The following is a 20,116-nucleotide window of genomic DNA, read 5'->3' on the forward strand; positions in this document are numbered from 1 at the left end:
TAACTCATTTTCTTTGTTCTTTTTTGGATCTTCCAGATTTTTTTATTTATTTATTTCAGAAACATAGGGAGAGGGACAGAGAGATAGAAACATCAATGATGAGAATCATTGATCAGCTGCCTCCTGAACGCCCCCCACTGGGGATCTAGCTTGCAACCTGAACATATGCCCTGAGTAGGAATTGAGCCATGACTTCCTGGTTTACCACAATGCTCAACCACTGAGCCATGCTGGCCAGGCCCAAATTTCTTATAGTGAACTAGAGGCATGGTGCACGAAATTGATGCACTGTGGGGGAGGGGGGGTCAGTGCCTGTCATAGCAACCAGTCCTTACACTGTTCAGTCGATTTGCATATTACCCTTTTATTATATAGGATAGTTATTACTAATGTAATCAGAAAAAAGAGATAAATGACAATATTAAACAAGTACTAGAAAAACAATACACTTAAGAGAGAGACATAGCTTACGTGGAATAGGGTACGCAAAGCGGTCTGGGTGCTTTGTGATGAGGGTGTTTTTTATGTGTCTTCTCCCAACGCCATGTGCACCTAGGCCATTTTTGGGAAGGAAGTGAAAACAGACAATTGTTAATAATATTCAGAAAGTGTTTTGAAGACAAGAATAAGAAAACCACGAGTTCCCCCATCAGACTCACCTAATAAGACTAGTGTTTTCCTTTTGAATGCTGGCAGTTTTACTACTTCTTCATATGTAACAAGGTCTAATTGATCAAACACTAAAATGCAAAGATTTAGAAGACAGGTAAATTTGCAGGAAGAACAGTTCATGTATGTCAATGATAATTCTACTGGCAAACCTAAAGTAGTTGTAAAACCATGTCTTAAAATATCTGCATCCAACTTCTAATACATTTACATCATACAGCCTTTCGGAAGAAAATGTCATCTTTAAGCCCATGAAAATGCACTTCAGAAGCAGGGGCATCCAAAGATACGTTGAGCACATGCATGAAAGTCCAAATCTAAAGGATACCGCATCTCTCTCATGCAGTAGCCAGCAAATCATACGAACTCATTCAAAACCACATGCTGTTCACCTTTTTGCAATTCTAAGAAACCAGCAACACTAAAAAGGCAGAAGTGTGCAGACAGCGGCCAACATGAATAGAGAATGAATGCAAGTGAAGTGAGCCAAGGAAGAGGCCAGCGAGGCTAGTGAGGGATGGAAGTGGGATGAATGGACAGCTGGTCTTGAACTTCATGGTTCTTTCTCTCAACTGAGTTGCTGAAGGCAGCATGCTAGGTGCTCTCAAGATCAAGTTCACAGGCTTTTGAAATGAGCATCTCCTGGGTTTTATTGCAACCCAGCTACCCATTCTATGGAAACCCGTGGGGACGTGAGCAGAGACACAGGCTCCACGGGGCCCAGGCTGTGGGCCTGTGGGCAGTGCACGATGGAAAGAAGCATGAAGCAGAGCCTTAACTGGAAAACCTTTGCGAAAGAGAGTTCTCTTATCATTACAGACTGAGGAGAAAGACTTGCCCGAGAGGGTAACCGTTCCTGTGCAAGTTCAAGGTTGTGCGATTCTCAGACACGTTTGAGAATCCTCACAAGGCGGCTAACATCACGCACCTGTGTTTTCTACAATGCTTTTCTGCGTGGCCATGCCCGAATGTGGCCGGGCACCCTGCAATTTCCTTCTTTGGGGGTATGGAACATGCTACAGATTTTAGAGGGGTGAAAGGAAATTCAATAAAATGGATTCCCCAGTGTAATCAAGAATGGGGGAGGGGTGTTTCAGTCAGTCTTTAAGAGAAGCTTCTGTGCCTTGCAACAAAACGGCCAAATGCCTTCGGATGTCAGCTCAGTCCTTAACGTTTGTGATCTTCCCAGTAGCAAAGAACTGTCAAATGCAAAGTAGGCTACTCTGGAATGCAACAGATCAGAAACAAAGAAACAAACAAACAACAAACAAACAAAAGTGTCATTCCCAAAATATTAAAAGACAGAAATGCAACATGCTGAAGTAGGGTTAGTGCATGTTAATGGGTACTTCTGCATTTGCTTCTTTTGAGAACTTGGCCCTACAAAGGCTGACTGAAAGTCTTCAAAGCCAAGGCTCTAGCGACAGCTAAAACCCAAGAAATGCTCTCTGCGTCTGCATGGCAGCCTTACAACATCGGAATGAACACGAGGCTCTCTGCGTAGCAGAGCTAGCTGGTCACGCTGTGGTGGTGACGGAGTGACGACAGTCCCCAAAATAAAACCAGGAGTGCTGCCGGCACTGCTTTTCCTACCTATCGCCCCCCGGGGTGCACTGAGGTGCAGCAGCAAGTCAGCAGATTTTAACAGACAAAGCAATCAAGCTTCTCACAGAGGAGCAAGATTTTTGAGTGGTGGGTGGGCCCACTTCCCCTCCACAGAGCCTAAATCCAAGCCTACTGAAATGAGACCCGTCATTTGAAAACACACATGAGAATGAGTTAGATGGTCACCATGGACAGGACAAACAGATGAACTGATATGTTACACATCAGTATCTTAACCATGAATGAGTAGCATGACAGTACACGGCCACAGGATTGCAAAACCATCACAAATAATACTGGGAAAGGAGACCTACAAGGGATGTAAGGGGAACACATGGAGATGGGACTTCCACAGGCTTTAAGATGACTGGTGACGAAATGCAAGGACTTCACCAAACACAAAGAGGCAGTCACTCACAGGTTACTTACATGCAGAGGCCATTGGGAGGAAGACAGCATGAAAAATGGACAGGGGTCATTGAACATGGCTTTTAATATATTAGTAAAATAAAAGTATATGCACAAAAGAAACTTCATCATGCATTATTCTAAACACGAGGCAAATAAATCACATTAAGAAAAAAACCCCATTTAATACAAAGTCAGCAACATCCTCCTGTCAAAGCCAGCGGGTGTCATACGCGGGGAGATTTGGTCTGGGCATAGTTACCAGAAGCCTTCCTTGTCTGCATTTCAGGTACAGTACTTCCTGTCCTGCCTGCCATTCTAACCACCTGTGCCTAGGACTCCTCTTGTTTAAAACGAAAAACATCCTCAGGACAGGGAGAGTTTGGGCCACTTTTGGTTGTCTTTAGAGTCCTCTGTATCCAAGAAGAAAGTTCTAGCTTGTGGCATGAAGCAAGGCTTCAGAAATACTGTCTGGCATAGTGGGCTCACATAATCTTGACTTCCGGGGAAGCCACTCGATATTCATGATACTGTTAAGTATTTGGTTAACTGCTTTTCAGTTGAATCTTTTTCATAAATAAGCCTTTAGTTCTGATTCCCTGTCTCTGCTTGGAAAAGCTAAAAGTGCTCTTTTTGGTCTTCTGGGCCTGATTTTCAAATGTGATAACTATTATTATTATTTTAAAAATATATTTCTATTGATTTCAGAGAGGAAGGGAGAGGGAGAGAGAGAGAGAAACATCTGATGAGAGAGAACCATGGATCGGCTGCCTCCTGCATGCCCCCCACTGGAGATCGAGCCTGCAACCTGGGCATGTGCCCTGACTGGGAATCAAACTGTGACCTGGTTCATAAGTCGATGCTCAAGAACTGAGCTGCACAAGATGGGCGACAGCTATTATTTTAAACACCATGAGTGTATGTGGAAAACAAAACTTATTTATAGGTCATGTTTAGCGAGTAGGCTGCCACTTTATAATGTGAGATGTAGGCAACACAGTTTGAAGAGAAGTCTGCTTTAATTAGACATGTGACATCTCCGGGAACAGAAAGGGAAAGAATTAATTCTAGTATTACTATTCCTATCAGTTCTAGATATTGACAAAGTTCCCATTCTTCATTTTTACTAAAAATATAAACAGCTTCAGAATGATGATAAGGTTTGGATCTTGTCACCAATATATGCTGAATTCTCAAATATCTGAAGCAGGAAACAAAACATGTGGCCCTTATTTTATTTTACCGAGCTTTATGAGGAGATGCCCCACTGTGCTTTACAATCAACTTCTGAAAAAGCCCAAGAAATCTTTCAGAAAGGTAGTTGGGTTTGTGACCCATGAGCCCATTTAGCTAGTTCCTGGTACTAAAGAATGAGGCATTTCCAAGTTCTCAAAATGTCTACCTTATTGATGGAGGTCACCTGTATTTGTTTCTTTTATTTTTTGGTTAATTCTTACCTGAGGACATTTTTCTATTGTTTTTTAGGGAGAGTGAAAGAGAGAAACATCGATGTGAGAGAAACACATCGATTAGTTGCCTCCTGCACGCCTGACCAGCACCTGGGATGGGGAGGAGCCTGCAACCGAAGTATGTGCCCTTGACCGAATTGAACCGGGATCCTTTGATCCGAAGGCAGGTGCTCTATCCACTGAGCCAGACTGGCCAGGGCTGTTTCTTAGAGCAATCCTTTCTACAGGCAATGCTGCATATTAGCCTGAACTTTCATCAGAGTTAAAGACAGAACAGCTGATTCAATACCCGGCCTCCCTGACAGCCTTCCTCTCTTGTCAGGACTCAAGATGATCATCAGGCAAATGGATTGTCTGCATTTTCTAATGATCCAGGTGGAAGAGTGGGTGGGTGGGGGGCAGCACCCTGAAGAGGGGGTGAGGGCAAAGCCTTGCCAGGAGCACACTTCCCAAGGCCCAGGTGAGGGACCCGCATCTCCTGCCGACCAGGAGGACCTCCGGGAGACTCAGGAGCGATGCTGAGACAATGACCATCTGGCTAGGCAATGACCCAGGAACCTGAAATACACGTTCCACAGAGAAACCCAAGAGGCTCTGTAAGGACCTTCTAGGAAGCTCAGCCCGGCTGGCACAGGGCTCTAAAGGAGTGTGCCATTCGCAGTGCCAGAGGCCACATGGAGAGGAGGTGACCTGATGAGGTAGGCCCTGAGGCCCAGAAGACCACTGCATAGGAAGATGCTGAAGATAACACAAAGCGGTGGCAGGGTGTAGGGAGCGGTTATAGGGTTAAGCCTCTGACCTGCTGGCAAAGTTGCAAACAAGGCCCAGCTTGGAGGGCACAGTCCTCTTAGCATAATTAAGCTTGATCCTTCCTGGGTAGCTAGTGGGCTGTGGGAGGGGCAGCAAATGCTGCCAAAACAGGTGAAATTCACAAGGACATTGTAAATTACCTTGTTTGTCCCTGACTATAACATAAACCATCAACTTGCAGTCTGGATCTGTTCTGTGGCCTTAGCCAGGCACAGGAGATGCACCTGGACCCAGCTTATTCTCTCTGTTTGTCTTTTCTTCATCCTTCACCAGCCCTCCCTCAGGCTCACTGAACCCTTGGCTGTGCTGGCATGGAACAGTGGGGGAGGGGGGTCCCCAATTTCTGAGTTCTAAGTTTACAAGAACTTAGCCCATGATTTTGGTTCGGAGGTATAATGTCAAAAGAGAAAAAGCCATTCTATTCTATCCCTACGAGGTTCCTTCAGAAAGATGGCTGGGTTTGTGACCTAATGTTTATTTGAGAGGCAGGGTTTACTAGGGCGAAAGCCGGAGACCAGGGACAGTGAATGAGGCCTTGGCTTCATGAAATGATACCTGTTTGTCAGGCCCGGTGGCGAAAGAACCCGAGACCCACCGGATTTCCGAATTAGAAATGATATCCTTGATTTGAGAGCTGCATTGCTCAGGGGTGCGGGCTTCTGGGCCCATCTCAGGCTGCCTAGTGAGCTTACGGGTGTGTCTGCAGCGCTGCTGAGCATCGTCTACAGTGCATTGGAACAGGGAGACGGGAGGACAAAGCAGGGAAACAGGAGGGGGGGAGGCAATATTCTGGTGAATGAAGCAGAGGATTAATGGTCAGAATGGAGAGGTTCTGGTTTTTCTATCAATGGACTTTGTACTTTTCCTCTGAGCTGATTTATAGAACATGTGCCAATGGAGCAATCTTGCCCGCGTGCTCTCTCTTAGTAGCATGCACAGCCAGTGAGGCACTGAGAGCTGTCACCAGCCACTGCTTTGCTTTCCTAGGTTTCAATTAATTTTAATGTTATCTGTCTATCTGTATCATCTAAAATTATTGTAAAAATTATACAAGGGTATATACACCGAGTGACGATCTCTGAATACATAATAATCTGGCCACTCAGTGTGTATGTGTTTTATATATATTAGAGGCTCAGTGCATGAATCCGTGCATGGGTGGGGCCCAGCCAGCCTGGCCAGGGGGAGGGGACATGGGCGGTTGGCCGGCCTGCCTGCTGGTCGAACTCCTGGTCGAGGGGAAAATTTGCATATTAGCCTTTTATTCTATAGGATATATACTGAGTGGCCAGATTATTATACATTCAGAGATTATTATAATCTGGCCACTCAATGTATATACACACACATATATAGATAATTTGTGAGCCTGTTGGAAGCTAAATCATGCCTAATGAATCTGCTTTAAACATCTGTCCCTTTTACAAAACCAGCAATGCCATTATCAGCTTTGCGCTCTGCAGTGGCACATGATCAGACACGAGACAGTTAGTTGGAAATAAACTGTGGCCACTCGCATCTATTCCACATTACGTGGTGCTTCAACATGCTTAGTTTTTACTCTCTGAATCATACACGAACCCTTGCGTGTTTCTAAATTACTTTTTCTAATGAATGCTCACACCATCACTTTGATGTTCCGCAGACAGAAAGGTGTTTCCTATTGGTCAGAAACACTGAACTGTCAGGTCGGGCATGCGTGATTGCATTCATTTGATTTTTGTCACCACATGTTGGATCCTTGGAGTTATTTCTGAAACCTTGGGAACTAGTCTAATGCCACTCTTATGTCACCACACACTTTCTTTAACTTGAGCGAGCCCTTGGGAATCCCACTGCAAGGACCTTTGGGTATGCATCTCAGTCACTGGCAAACAATGAGTCTTCCATCTTCAGTGTACACAAGCTTCCATGAAGACAAGCTTACCATGAAGGGAACGTCAAGGTAATGCTCTGGGTCTCTTAGGAGCCAAGGAAATACCAGTGAGGGAAGAAGACTAGCCGCAGAACCGGACTAAAGCAGTCTAGTATCCAATGTCACTTGTGCCCTTTCAAACCAATTACCCAACCCTCTGCAGCGCGCTCTGTGGTAGGAGTGCACCTCTGCCCTTTGCAATGTGCCCCAGGGCCAAGTCCAAGGGCCGGACAGGAGCCAGGAGCAAGGGCACAGCACACCCTCCAGCTCGCGTTTCTCAGGAGAGGACTGCATGTACTGGGTTCTTTCTGTTCCAGAGAACACGATTGCCAAACAGCACTTGCTGAGTTCTGTAATATATCTGGCAACCAACCAAAGTCATATTGGCAAGCTGATGAGGAGCTCACATGCTGGAGTGTGGGGGCAGGGAACTCTGAAGCCTGAAGGACACGTGACCTCCATTGCGGACGGGGTTGTCCCTACCTGCGTTGTGCTTGGCCAAGTACTTGTCCTTGTACTGCTTCTTCTTCTTGCCGAACCAAGTGCAGCTGGCCTGCTGCTCCTGCTTGGTCTTCTCCATGGCGATGCAAGCCACGCGCCTAGGTGGGGGGAGGGAGAGGAAAGACACGGATGTCTAGGTTTATGCCGATCCAGGAGACATCACTGATTGGAAGAGTTTCCAGACCTGTGTGAACATACTCCTCACACATTTTTCACGTCATTCTGATAGAGCCTGTTCTTTGGCTTTCATGACAATGCCCTGGAAATGTCTGAAACACACAGGCTCATCATACAATGACCTTGTGTTTCTTGAGCACACATGATAACACATGAAAAGCCTATACTGCAGAGGCTGGTTTGGCTCAGTGGATAGAGCGTCGGCCTGCGGACTGAAAGGTCCCGGGTTCGATTCCGGTCAAGGGCATGTACCTTGGTTGTGGGCACATCCCCAGTGGGGGGTGTGCAAGAGGCAGCTGGTCGATGTTTCTCTCTCATTGATGTTTCTGACTCTCTATCCCTCTTAATTCCTCTCTGTGTAAAATCAATAAAATATATTTAAAAAAAAGAAAAAGAAAAGAAAAGCCTATACCTATGGTCATCATGTACAGTGGAAAAAGCACGGGATGTTGGGTTGATATAGGCCTCCTGTGATTATCACAAGCTTTCACTGATTTAGTGGTGGGTGGTTTTCGGGGAAATTGCTCCTAACTGCCCTCCCCTGCAGGCCTGGTACCCCCCAATTGCCCTCTCCTGCAAGCCTGGTCCCCCCAACTGTCCTTCCTTGTAGGCCTGGTCCCTCCTAACTGCCCTCCCCTGCTATCCATCTTGTGGTGGCCATCTTGTGTCTACATGGGGGCAGGATCTTTGACCACATGGGGGCAGCCATCTTGTGTGTTGGAGTGATGGTCAATCTGCATCTTACTCTTTTATTAGCTAGGATAGAGGCCTGGTGCATGGGTGGGGGCCAGCTGGTTTGCCCTGAAGGGTGTCCTGCAACAGGGTGGGGGTTTCCTTAGGGTGTGGGGCAGCCTGGGCGAGGGGCCTGTGGTGGTTTGCAGGATGGCCATGCCCCCTGGAGACCCCAGTGGAGGCCCTGGTATCTGGGATTTATTTATCTTCTATAATTGAAACTTTGTAGCCTGAAGTGGAGGCTAAGGCAGGCCAGGGCTGCGGAAAGCTTAGCTTCCTCCATCGCTGGGGGCAACTCAAACCTCCCTCCTGCTCTCTCTATAGCCATAGCCATCTTGGTAGGATTAATTTGCATACTCAATCCTGATTGGCCGATGGGCGTGGCTTGTGGGTATAGCAGAGTGATAGTTAATTTGCATATTACTCTTTTATTAGATAGGATTTGGATAAGCTGGCCTTTGCTAAAAACTCAAGGGGCCAAAGAGCAGCATGTGGCTTGTGAGCTTTAGTTTGCCGACCACTGGGTTAGTAGAGCAAGGAAGAGATCAAACAGGTTTGACACTAGGAAGCAGTCATATCAGGTTGAAAACTGGACGAACAGGCTTTCATTTTTGTGGTGAAACAAAACAAAACAAGAAAAACATACCATTCCTGCAGCTCAGGGGAGGGGATGAGGCCTGCGGTTCCGTTTTTGGAGTTTTCCAGCTTGCCCTGCCACCAGTTGTGGTCATCCTTGCTGATGATCTGGATGACGTCACCGACCCGGAAGCGGATGCCAGCCTCCTTACAGGGGATGAGGTCATCCTTGGCCGGATCATACTCAAACTGCGCTCTTACATAGATCTATGGAACAGGAGTGCGTGAGGACCGGCGGGGGATGCGGGAGCCACAGCACCACCCGAACAAGCACACCCCGACACTTCCAACACCACGGGACAGTGGATGGTGACACGAACATGATGCGTGGGACTACAACACGGAAATCCGCTACCACTACCCACAATGGCTACTTCTGATGTGCTCGGCTTTAAATGTTTGCTGCTTTTATTTATTTGGGGGAGCATATGATACTTGTTTACTAAAACCCAAGACTTAATTTCGGTGTTTACTCTAACAGAATAGGCCTAGCCCAGTGGTCAGCAAACTCATCAGCCCACAGAGCCAAATATCACCAGGACAATGATTGACATTTCTTTTGAGAGCCACAATTTTCAAACTTAAACTTCTAATGCCACTTCTTTAAAATAGACTCGCCCAGGGCAAGGTATTTTGTGTAAGAGCCACACTCAAGGGGCCAAAGAGCCGCAGTTTGCCAACCACTGGCCTATACTTATAGAGATGTATGCTTACCATTTAAAAACCTGCATTGTGCCTAGTTGGTGTGATGGACCCATTGTCATGATATGTGGCAGCCTCGAGGCCAGAGACACAAACATTCAGGGTTGGTTGAGCCATAAAGCAGAGCGTGGCACCAAACAAGCCAGAACGTTGTGCTGGTATCTTGCCCCAGAATGCCTGCATGGTGACTGAGTGTTTGTGCACACAGCCGATCGACTGCAATGCCATTCAAACAGTGCAAAGAAGCATTTAAAAAACAGTTTTATTGTTAAAAAAGGATGTAGAGCCTGGCTGGTGTGGCCCAGTGGTTGAGCCTCGACCTATGAACCAGGAGGTTATGGTTCGATTCCTGGTCAGGGCACAGGCCTGGGTTGCAGGTTTGATCCCCAGTAGAGGGCGTGCAGGAGGCAGCTGATCCATGGTTCTCTCTCATCATGGATGTTTCTATCTCTCCCTCTTCCTTTCTCTCTGAAATCAGTAAAAATATATTTTAAAAAGGCTGCATATTTGTGTTTTATGCTTCTTATAGAAGACACATGAGCGTGATGATATGCAAATGTAACGAGTAAATATTATAAAAGGACACAGACTAGCACCTCAGGGGCGGTCCTGTGGCAGCATGTTTAGAATTCCTGGGCTTCTAAGTGCCTTAAGGCTTCCCGAGTCTTAATGCTCAGCTGTGGGCGGATCAGTCAGGTGCTGAGTCCCGCCAATCTGAACGCCACACCTGAGCATGTTTTAAGACCACAACTGTTCCCTTCCAGTGTCCTTCCGGAAACCCCGCCTATAAAATGAGCAAGTCTCTGCATTTGCAACTAAGAGCCATCCTTGGTGGCAAGTTACTGCCCCTGGCTGGCGGCCCTTGATATTTCATGTTGGGACTAAGAGGGCATGCGAGGCGTCAATGCCAGGATTTGTATTCTTCACTGGCAATGCCTCTGAGAAACATCCATGCAAATACAAATGATCAAAAGGACTTCAAATTTCATAAAGTTATTACTGAAGGAGTTCACCAGGATGTACATTTTAGTTACTCTTACGATCCCAGGAATTTCATAACCTTTAACCTTTTGTCCCACTCCAGCCAGAGTCAGGCCCGTAAGACCCCCAAAAGTAAGGTGACCAGACGGAATTCTGGTCACCTTACCCAAAAGGCTGAATTCTTAGTCACGGACACAGTTCTCAGGTTGCAATGACAGTAACCATCGTAGCTACAAGGGTGTGAGGGGGAAATCTGTACAGCGAATTAGTCATGTTTAATGTGTTAGAATGAAATGGTACAAGCTCTCGATGCTCCAATGTTATGGTCCAAAATGCAGACGTTGTGGGATGGAGAGGGTTAATAAAGGATCGGCTAGTAGCAGCTCGTTTTAGAGAAGTTTCTAGAGAGGATAGCTATTCACCTGTCGTCCTTTTGGTTGGGTAGTTGATGGCAAGTCCTGCAGAACAAAGCCAACCCAGGAGAAAAATTTTCATTTACTTTTCAAGAGCACAAGGAAATTTGTGTGTTCTGTTACAATATGGTTAAAAAAAAAATGAGCTAGGTTTAAGTTGTAAAGAGATAATACACATTATTCCAGTTCTCAGAAATGTTGAACTATTAAAAAAAAATTAGCCATTTAGCAGCAAGCCGAAGAAAGCAGGTAAGTTTAAGCAGAGAGAAAACGTGTTGCTAAGCAACAACTCAGCATCTTCAACACAAAAGCCAGGGCGAGCGAAACGGCCCTACTTAAATGACAACCCCCACCAAAAAGAGCTGGTGCCCTTTTCGGCTTGGTCATGGCCACCATTCCATTCAGATGTTGAAAACTCTGATGGCTCTATGGTTTTCACCATCGTAAGAGTATTCAATGTTAACTGTTAGAAGGAATTCCTTTACAGCCTATTTGAAGTCGAAAATAAAAGCCATAGGAAATTTTCTTCCATAATTTCACTTAGTGATATCATTCCATTTGAGATGATGGCTGAATTATTTAAAATTTTACCTGATAAAAAAGTTGATATATTTTTATTTTATTTGCAAAAGTTGACAGATTTTTACAGGGCAAATTCATGGTCCAAAAAGAGTGATACTGCTGCATGTTTAGAACTTTCAGTACTTTGAACAGCAATACCACAACTCAGAGGAGACTCTGTTACCCCCAAATATTACCACTTGCACCTGTAAGTGCTTCCATTTGTTTACAGAAACTAAAACCAGTTCTTTTCACATATCAACATGGAAAGTTCTGGGGGAAAAACTTTCATTAGAACTCCACGTTCAAGCCAAAACATAAAGTACTTTGTGTTAAAGATGTGATAGCAGCGTGGCTTAAGTGCAGGTTGAAGCCAGTTCCTTTTGCTTTTCATATCCAGGCAAGGTTTGTAATTCACAAAAATATGTGCACGTACCACAAAAACAGAGGGCACACCAATTCGTAAACGTAGATAGCGGAAACTAAGGTATGTCGCTCAGAATGGACCACGACAAGCCCGAGACCCGAATGCCTGCGCTGCAAAATCTGGACATTTCTTTCTCTTTCTCAAATTAAAAAACAGTTAGAAATTTCAAGGAATTTCCAGTTACACCCTTAGCGTCAGTTGGAGCAAAGTCATGAAGACTAGTGGGGTGACGCGGACATATCTGGGGGGTGACCAGAGGAGTGTTAATTGCATGTCTTCACATTTAACTGGTGGAAAGGGAAAATGTTGAGGAAGATTTTTCCAGAAGTGAACTGCATTGCAGCTGTAGTAGCCTCGTCTACCGGCAGAAGACAATTGTCACTGGACACATGTAACTAGAACACTCATGGCAGGTGGCACCAACAGAATTGTCACACGTGGCCGTGTGAAGCCCGAGTTCTTACCGAAACAGAATTGTTAGTGCTGCTATGACCATTAGCTGGGGACTGTCTGGAAGTGGAGGGGGAATCTCTCTGCAATAAGACACAAGGTTCATTAACAAACAGCGGCACAGAGACAGAAATATTCACACATCAACAGTTGCAACCACAGTCCGACAACCATTTCCTCTGAGGTTTCAGCTGCGCAGGTGCCACACTGACTTACTTGCGTGACTTCACAGAAATCAGAAAAGAAAACTTTGCAGCTTATTCACACATTGTGAACAATGACCAAGTCACTCGTGGGCCATTTCTCCTTTTTGCTTTCTTTAAAGGAGACCCAGAGAGTGGCTTCCTATTAGAACCCTGTCTAGGCTAGGAAATGACAAATGTACGGTCCCATTATTGGGTTGAAGACCCAACTGCCTAATTTGTACTAAAAAGTAGGTTTAGAAAGTACTGAGTAAATTTTTGGGTACCTCAATGTCAAAAATGACTGAACGACTCCATTTGAAGTAAAACTAACATAGAAAAAAAGACTTCTTATGTTGTAACCATTTTGGGCTCTTTCTAGGACAAATATTTTCAGAGGCTTGAGATTATTCTTTGAATCAATCCGCTACAATGACCTAAATAACGGTCTCTTCTCTGGCGTCTATCTGTGTTTTATTCTTATTGGTAATATTTGCCTATTCGACGCACTCACACTCCTTCCCAGGCCCCTCCCTTATTGTCCAAATCACTTTTACTTGAAGCCCAAGAAGAGGAAGGAAAGGAAGTGCTTAAACCTTTTCGGTTTAGTAGATTTCTCTGAAACCTTTGACATGTGCATGCCTGCTTAAAAGACATGTCACCCCCTCCCCCGGAAGATTTAAAGAAAACTTCTGGTCCAGCCAGTGTGACTCAGGGGTTGAATGTCAACCTAGGAACCAGGAGGTCAGGGTTCGATTCCCGGTCAGGGCACATGCCCAGGTGGCGGGCTCCATCCCCAATGGGGGGTGTGCAGGAGGCAGCCGATCCATGATTCTCTCTCATCATGGGTGTTTCTATCTCTCTTTCTTCCTCTCTGACATCAATTAAAAAAATAGAATCTTCTCCTAAAATAAAATAAATAATGAGACCCCTTAGATGAACCTTCTCGAACGTCAGGGAGAAACTGAGGCAGGTGGCCGGAGGGCCTTCCTTTGGGAAGTACGGCCCCAGCTGGGGTGGGGAGGGGACCATCCTTTTGTTGACCGGCCACAGGGACAGCAGGTCCAAGGGGGCGCTTCTTACGTAAGAGCATAGAATGCACGTGTCATACTGGTCCCATCCTAGTTCAAGCACTTAAAACGCACAAGAGAAACCTAAGGGATCTTAATAACTGTCTTCTGGGGAGTGAGCCAGAACAGACAAAAATCCACAGTGTTTACTAACTTTCTCCAATGATAAGAGACAGTCAGGACCGTCTGGGCTTTCAGAAGATCAAAAAGTGACTGAGTCTCTTGCCCAGCAGGTTGGGTGCTAGGCAACCGACCTCACAGCGACACGCCCTGGTGCAGAGCAGTTCTGCATTTGCTGTGAAAACAGTCTTCACTGAAGTTCCAGAAAAAGCCACCGAGAGGAGCTCAAGACCTGAGATGAACAGAAACCCCCACCGCCTGACTCGCTCCACACGCACTTGACCGAGCTACACAGCCGGATGCGGCTCCACACCAGGCTTAGAGGCACAGCGAGCCTCGGGGGCGGCCTGTGAGATGGACAGCCTTGCTAGAGCGGCAGGGTCACCGTCATGCCTCCTGCAACGCGGCCTGAGTGCAGAGCCCAGTCCCTGCACGAGCTCCCCCTGCTCCCTGTCGGGCTCAGAAAGGGGTGCTGGCATGTGTGCTTCCTGTGGCTGTGCACACACACACACATGTGGAAGGTGCACACATGTGGAGATGCACAGGGAAGAACATGCTTCGGAAATAACCCCGGAGCCGAAGGGGGACACCCCTGATGCCAGTTTGCATTCCAAATAGAAAAGGGAGAGACGTTGGGATCGCGTTTAGTCACCAACACAGAACTGGACGAGACAGGCTGGGCAGTGAGCTCTCTATAGGCTGAAGGCCCAGCGCAGACAGGACCCGGGGCCGCATTGCTCTAGAAAGCTTGCTCACCGATGGCCTGCCCTCCCCCATGCATGCAATTTCACAGAAGCTTGCAAAAGCCCCCGTTCCTCTAATAGCATCAGCTACGGTCCTCAAGCCCCTCCTGTCCCGGCTCAGGGCGTGACCGCCTGTCCTGACACCGAAAGAGACGCCTCTAGATTCTTGGAAAGAAGAACAAAGCTATCTGTGTGGCTTCTCAGCGAGGGAAGTGCCTGTATTTCCTGGAAACATCACCGCAACCTATTCTTTCCTCACAGGCCTGCTCTGGCTCTATGGCGGCTATGCCACTATTGGGAGCTTCTCTGTTTTGCTTCGACTCCGGCCTGCAGGAAGTTCAAGTGGAAGTCCCCGGGGAGGTAGGGCTGAGTAGGTGGAGGGGACCTGCTCTGTTCCGTTATCTTGGTTGTAAAATTGGTGTGCAGTGATCAACAGCATAGGCAGAAACGGTTCCCCAGAAAGCCAGGACATTCAGCCAGGAGCAGACAGAGTGAGGGGCCCAGGGGAGCGGAGGGGTGGGGGGGGGAGAGGAGGGGAGCCATTACCTCACAGGACGATGACTGAGTGCGGTAGCTGGGCACGATCTTGAAGGTGATACTCCCCCGCATTTCCCGCTGGAGGAAGAAAGGACAGCCGCTTAGCAAACCATGTTGCACAGAAAACATGTAAGAAGCAGCTCAGAACATGTGAGGGCAGGGAAGGCGAGGCAGCTGCGAGCACCGGGCCTGGACTGAAACCAGGTTATTGAGCTCACGGTGCAGCTATGGGCCTGGGCCATACAGCAGAGCCCTGACTCTGATCCTGACCCTGACCCTGACCCTTTCACAGACACGAATACAAAACACACTAAGTGACCTGTCTTTCCAAAGTGGGAATCACAGAGGGAAGGCGGGGGAGGGTGGGTAGGAGGTGATGAACCAAAGACAGTGGGGGGTGAAGGGGGAGCTGGAGGGGGTCAGTGGGGAAAAAGGGCACATAGGTAATGCTTTCAACAATAAAGACTAAAAAAAGTGAATAGAAACTGAACTGGGTAATCGAAAAAGTAAATACTTAAAAATTATGTTTGGCAGGCTCCAGCATGACGCTACATGTCATAAAATTTACTTTTTATTTCATAACTAGAGGCCTGGAGCATGAAATTCATGCACTCAGGGGGTCCCTCAGCCTGCCCTGTGCCCTCTGGCAGTCCGGGAGTGCTCGCGGGGGCTGGGGTCAGGGTTGTCTGACTGCCGTGGAGGCAGGAGTGGCTCCCGCCACCACCACTGCGCTCACCATCCGTGAGTCCAGTTTCTGGTGCACTGACCACCAGGGGGCAGCTCCTGTATTGAGCATCTGCCCCCTGGTGGCCAGTGTGCATCACAGCAACCAGTCATTCTGCCGGTCGATTTGCATATTAGCTTTTTATTATATAGGATTTGACCTTGGTATTTACTAGAGTAAGTCTGTGTGCTTATTTCATTCACATTTAATCAATACTCATAATAGGTATTTCACACTTAATCAATATTCATAATAGATATTCACTATGCTGTGGTGGGAAGGTCTGCTCACCAGGGCCTGCCATTCTGCCCACGCCCCCACCCCCTTTTTAAAATCCCAACCCTGCCCCGCACACAGACTTTGGGGGGCAGGGACAGAAATGACCTGATCTACTAGAACTTTCCTCCCCGTGCTGTGGAGAAAGCCCACCGCTGGCGGTGACTCAGCCAGGCAGGAAAGGGGTTTGACGTGGCTGTGCCAGCAGACGGAGGTCACCGAGAAGCCAGCTGTTACACCCAGCTGGGAAGGTTTGCTTTCAACAGCTGCTGGAGGACAAACCCAGCAGATAAAGAGGAAAGGAGAGAGGTAAAGCCCACGCCGCTAAAGACGGCCCCGTGTTTCCAAACCCCACTGCTTGTAACCATTTTCCTAGCTGTCCGTTTTCAGGAATGTTGTGGAAGTTCAAGTTCATACCCGCGGTGGTCCCAGCGAGACTCGGGTTGCAAAAGAAGGCCCCTTGTTTGTGCGTGAATGAGAAGGCTAGCAGCCCGAAAGCCAGCCTGAGACTGAGGAAAAGAAACTTGCGGCTACTCACGAGCATCTTCTGCAGCTGCTCCACTGTCTGGTTAGCCACGCTGATGCCGTTGATTTCTCTGATCTCATCACCCACATGCAGTGTGCCTGAGAAATGTCACAGGGTTATAGACACGCGATGACATATAGTCACCATGCCAAGAAAGCAATGCAAACAACTGAAACAAATCAAGCTCAGCATGGAAGGGCAGTATTTCAGAAACAGGGGCAGGTTTGGCCCCTCAGTGCCCTCTACCACAGGCGCATCTGCTGGGAGACACCGCTTGGAAAGCTGGTGGTGGGAATCTGGTAGTTTTTCTGAGATAGGCAGTGTGTATACTGGGTTAAAGGTACAGTTCCTAGATCCAGCCTGTCTGGGTTCCAATCCCAGCTTCATCGTTCACTAGCTTTAAGATCTTGCATTAGTTTCAGGCATAGCCATAGAGATTAGACAATTATACACCTTGCCCTGGCACTGTACATAGTTATTACAATATTATTGACTATGTTCCCTTATGCTGTACTTTAAATCTGTGATTATTTTGTGTCTACAAATTCGTACCTTTTAATCCCTTTACTTTTTCCTCTCGGCCCCACTAACGCCCCTCCCTTCCAGCAGCCATCAGTCTGACCTTACCATTGAATGTTTAAAAAAATATTTTATTGATTTTTTACAGAGAGGGAGGGAGAGGGATAGAGAGTTAGAAACATTGATCAGCTGCCTCCTGCACTCCCCCTACTGGGGATGTGCCTGCAATCAAGACACACGCCCTTGACCGGAATCGAACTTGGGACCCTTCAGTCTGCAGGCTGACGCTCCATCCATTTGAGCCAAACCGGTTAGGGCATCATTGAATCTTTATGTTCTTTATCAAACTCCAATTTCCCAAGTTATAAGTAGTATATCTCATTCCTAGATGAATGAGACAATTCTTTTTTAAGTTTAAAAATTTTTTGAAAAATATTTTCTTTATTTGAGAGAATGAAGAATGGAGAGAGAGAGAAACATCAATGATGAGAGAGAATCATTGATGGGCTGCCTCCTGTACACCCCCCAATGGGGATCGAGCCCACAACCTGGGCCTGTGCCCTGTGTGGGGAATGGAACCAGGACCTTCTGGTTCATGGGTGGATGCTCAACCACTGAGCCATGCTGGCTGGGTGAGAGAGCAATTCTTGAACTGTCATTACATTTAAATATATACATCTCATATCCTAGAATGGATGTCTTCCATCTATCCTGGTGCCCAATAGGGTACTTTGCTTTATCTTTCATGGTCTCTACCAGTGGTCAGCAAACCGCGGCTCGTGAGCCACATGTGGCTCTTTGGCCCCTTGAGTGTGGCTCTTCCACAAGGTACCACGGCCTGGGAGAGTCTATGTTGAAGAAGTGGCGTTAGAAGAAGTTTAAGTTTAAAAAATGTGGCTCTCCAAAGAAATGTCAGTCGTTGTACTGTTGATATTTGGCTCTGCTGACGAATGAGTTTGCCGACCACTGGTCTCTATGAAGTCAGGATATAAACAGTGATTCACACTCCATTGAACAGGCGAACAGGAACAAATGATTAAACCCAAAAGATAACCTCATTGGGCCATTTCTATGAACCACGTGTTAACAGATCTCTTATATGGCTCATAACAACACTGTCTCCACGCAGCTACAGTACAAAGCGAGAAAGAATCATACATGAAACTTACCTTGCCTGTGAATCATGCCGCCATGCATAATTCTTGCAACAATACAATGATTTAGCTCGTTCATTTTTAAAGTGATTCCCTGTAAAAAGTTAAGTAAAAACAGAGTTACTATAAGTTTACACTCATTTCGCATTTTTGCATCTATATTCAAGAGAGTTGCTGGTCCGTAGTTTTCTTGTAATGCCTTTCTCTGGTTTGCATATCAGGGTAATTCTAGCTAATAATAACAAAAACAACAACAAAAAATAAGTTGGGAAGAATTCCTTCCCTTTCATTGTTTTGGGATGAGTTTGTGCAGAATTGGTATTATTTCTTCCTTATATGTTTGGTAAAATTCACCAGAGAAACAACCTTGCCAGGTGTTTTCTTGGATGGTTTTTAACTACAAATTCAATTTTTAAATAGTATAGGGTGACTCAGTTTCTGTAGAGTCTGTAATAATGTCACTTCTGAATGCATGACATTAGTAAGTTAGTGTCTTTTCCCCCTAATCAGTCTGATCCTCTCAAAAATGTTTGTTTAATTGATTTCCCCCCATTGTCTTCTGCTTTTTATTTCATTGATTTCTACTTTGATCTTTATTATTTATTTTCTTTTACTCACTTTGAGATTATTTTTTTTCTTATAGTTGAGGTCATTGATTTGACATTTCTTTTAAAAGGATCTTATCTCTTTTTAAAAAATGTTATTGATTTTAGAGAGAGAGAGAAACGACATTGATTGCCTGCCTCCTACATGCCCCCCACCTCAGCTGTGCCCTGACCGGGAATTGAACCGGCAACCCCTTGGTGCATGGGATGAGGCTCAACCCACTGAGCCACACCAGCAGCAGACATTCCTGTTTTTCTAACATAGATGCTTCGAGCTACACTCCCTAAGTCCTTCTTTAGCTGCAGCCCACAGATTCTGACTTGTGGTTTCATTTTAATCCACTTCAAAATAACTTTTAATTTCCCTTTGACTTCTTTTTTGACTGACGGTTTATTTGGAGATGTGTTACTTAGTTTGCAAGTGCTTCGGGATTTTCCCAGGGATCTTTTTGTTCTTTATTTCTCACTTAATCCCCCTGTGGATTGAGAGTATACTTTGATGCTAATATAGCCATTCGAGCTTCCTTTTGATTACCGCCATCTTTATGTAGAAGGAACTTCTTACAGGCAATACAGAACAATCACTGCTTGTGCATTGGGGGACGTTAAACTATTTACACTTAATATGGCTATCGATACGGTTAGGTATAAATATATGTTCTTGCCTTCTTTTGGGTTAATTTCTTTTTATTCTCGTTTCTCTCCTGTGTTGTCTTAGTAGCTATAATCCCATCGTGTTGCTTTGCTGACTGCTTGAGGGTCTAGCATACATTGTACACTCACCGCAGTCTGCCTTCTAGCGGGCTGCTTGCGCTTCCTTCCTTCTGACCTTTGTGCTTTGTTACACATTTTACGCCTACATGCTAGAAACCCCAAACATGTCATTAGTTTTGTGAAAACTGCCAGCTATCTTTGAAAGAGATTTAGATGGTAAGGATGCCCTTTAACATTTTTATTTTATTAAATATATTTTATGGATTTTTTACAGAGAGGAAAGGAGAGGAAGAGAGAGTTAGAAACATAAATGAGAGAATCAATGATCAGCTGCCTCCTGCACAGTCCCTCCTGGGGATGTGCCCGAAACCAAGGTACATGCCCTTGACCGGAATCGAACCTGGGACTCTTGAGTCCGCAGGTTGATGCTCTATCCACTGAGCCAAACTGGTCAGGGCCCTTTAACATTTCTTATACTGTAGATCTATTA

The 20,116-nt window shown here is 46.0% G+C and overlaps 1 protein-coding gene across 7 annotated transcripts in view; it reads right to left on the minus strand.

Annotated features, from left to right (window-relative positions):
• Nucleotides 1–20,116, minus strand: part of CASK (calcium/calmodulin dependent serine protein kinase) — a 226,110-nt gene that overhangs the window by 14,654 nt on the left and 191,340 nt on the right. For 2 of the 7 annotated variants that reach the window (XM_084870108.1, XM_084870107.1), the window contains exons 15-23: nucleotides 18,323–18,401; nucleotides 16,647–16,732; nucleotides 15,118–15,186; nucleotides 12,471–12,539; nucleotides 11,028–11,063; nucleotides 8,933–9,129; nucleotides 7,360–7,475; nucleotides 660–740; nucleotides 472–552 (exon numbers count right to left, since the gene is read on the minus strand). In XM_084870108.1, coding sequence (XP_084726234.1) covers nucleotides 472–552; nucleotides 660–740; nucleotides 7,360–7,475; nucleotides 8,933–9,129; nucleotides 11,028–11,063; nucleotides 12,471–12,539; nucleotides 15,118–15,186; nucleotides 16,647–16,732; nucleotides 18,323–18,401 — 814 coding nt within the window. The remainder of the gene's footprint in view (nucleotides 1–471; nucleotides 553–659; nucleotides 741–7,359; nucleotides 7,476–8,932; nucleotides 9,130–11,027; nucleotides 11,064–12,470; nucleotides 12,540–15,117; nucleotides 15,187–16,646; nucleotides 16,733–18,322; nucleotides 18,402–20,116) is intronic. The other 5 variants (XM_084870110.1, XM_084870111.1, XM_084870112.1 and 2 more) reach the window with 3 other exon arrangements.

This window comes from Pipistrellus hanaki (genome assembly GCF_964339955.1).
Source record: "Pipistrellus hanaki genome assembly, chromosome: X".
Classification (NCBI taxonomy): domain Eukaryota; kingdom Metazoa; phylum Chordata; class Mammalia; order Chiroptera; family Vespertilionidae; genus Pipistrellus; species Pipistrellus hanaki.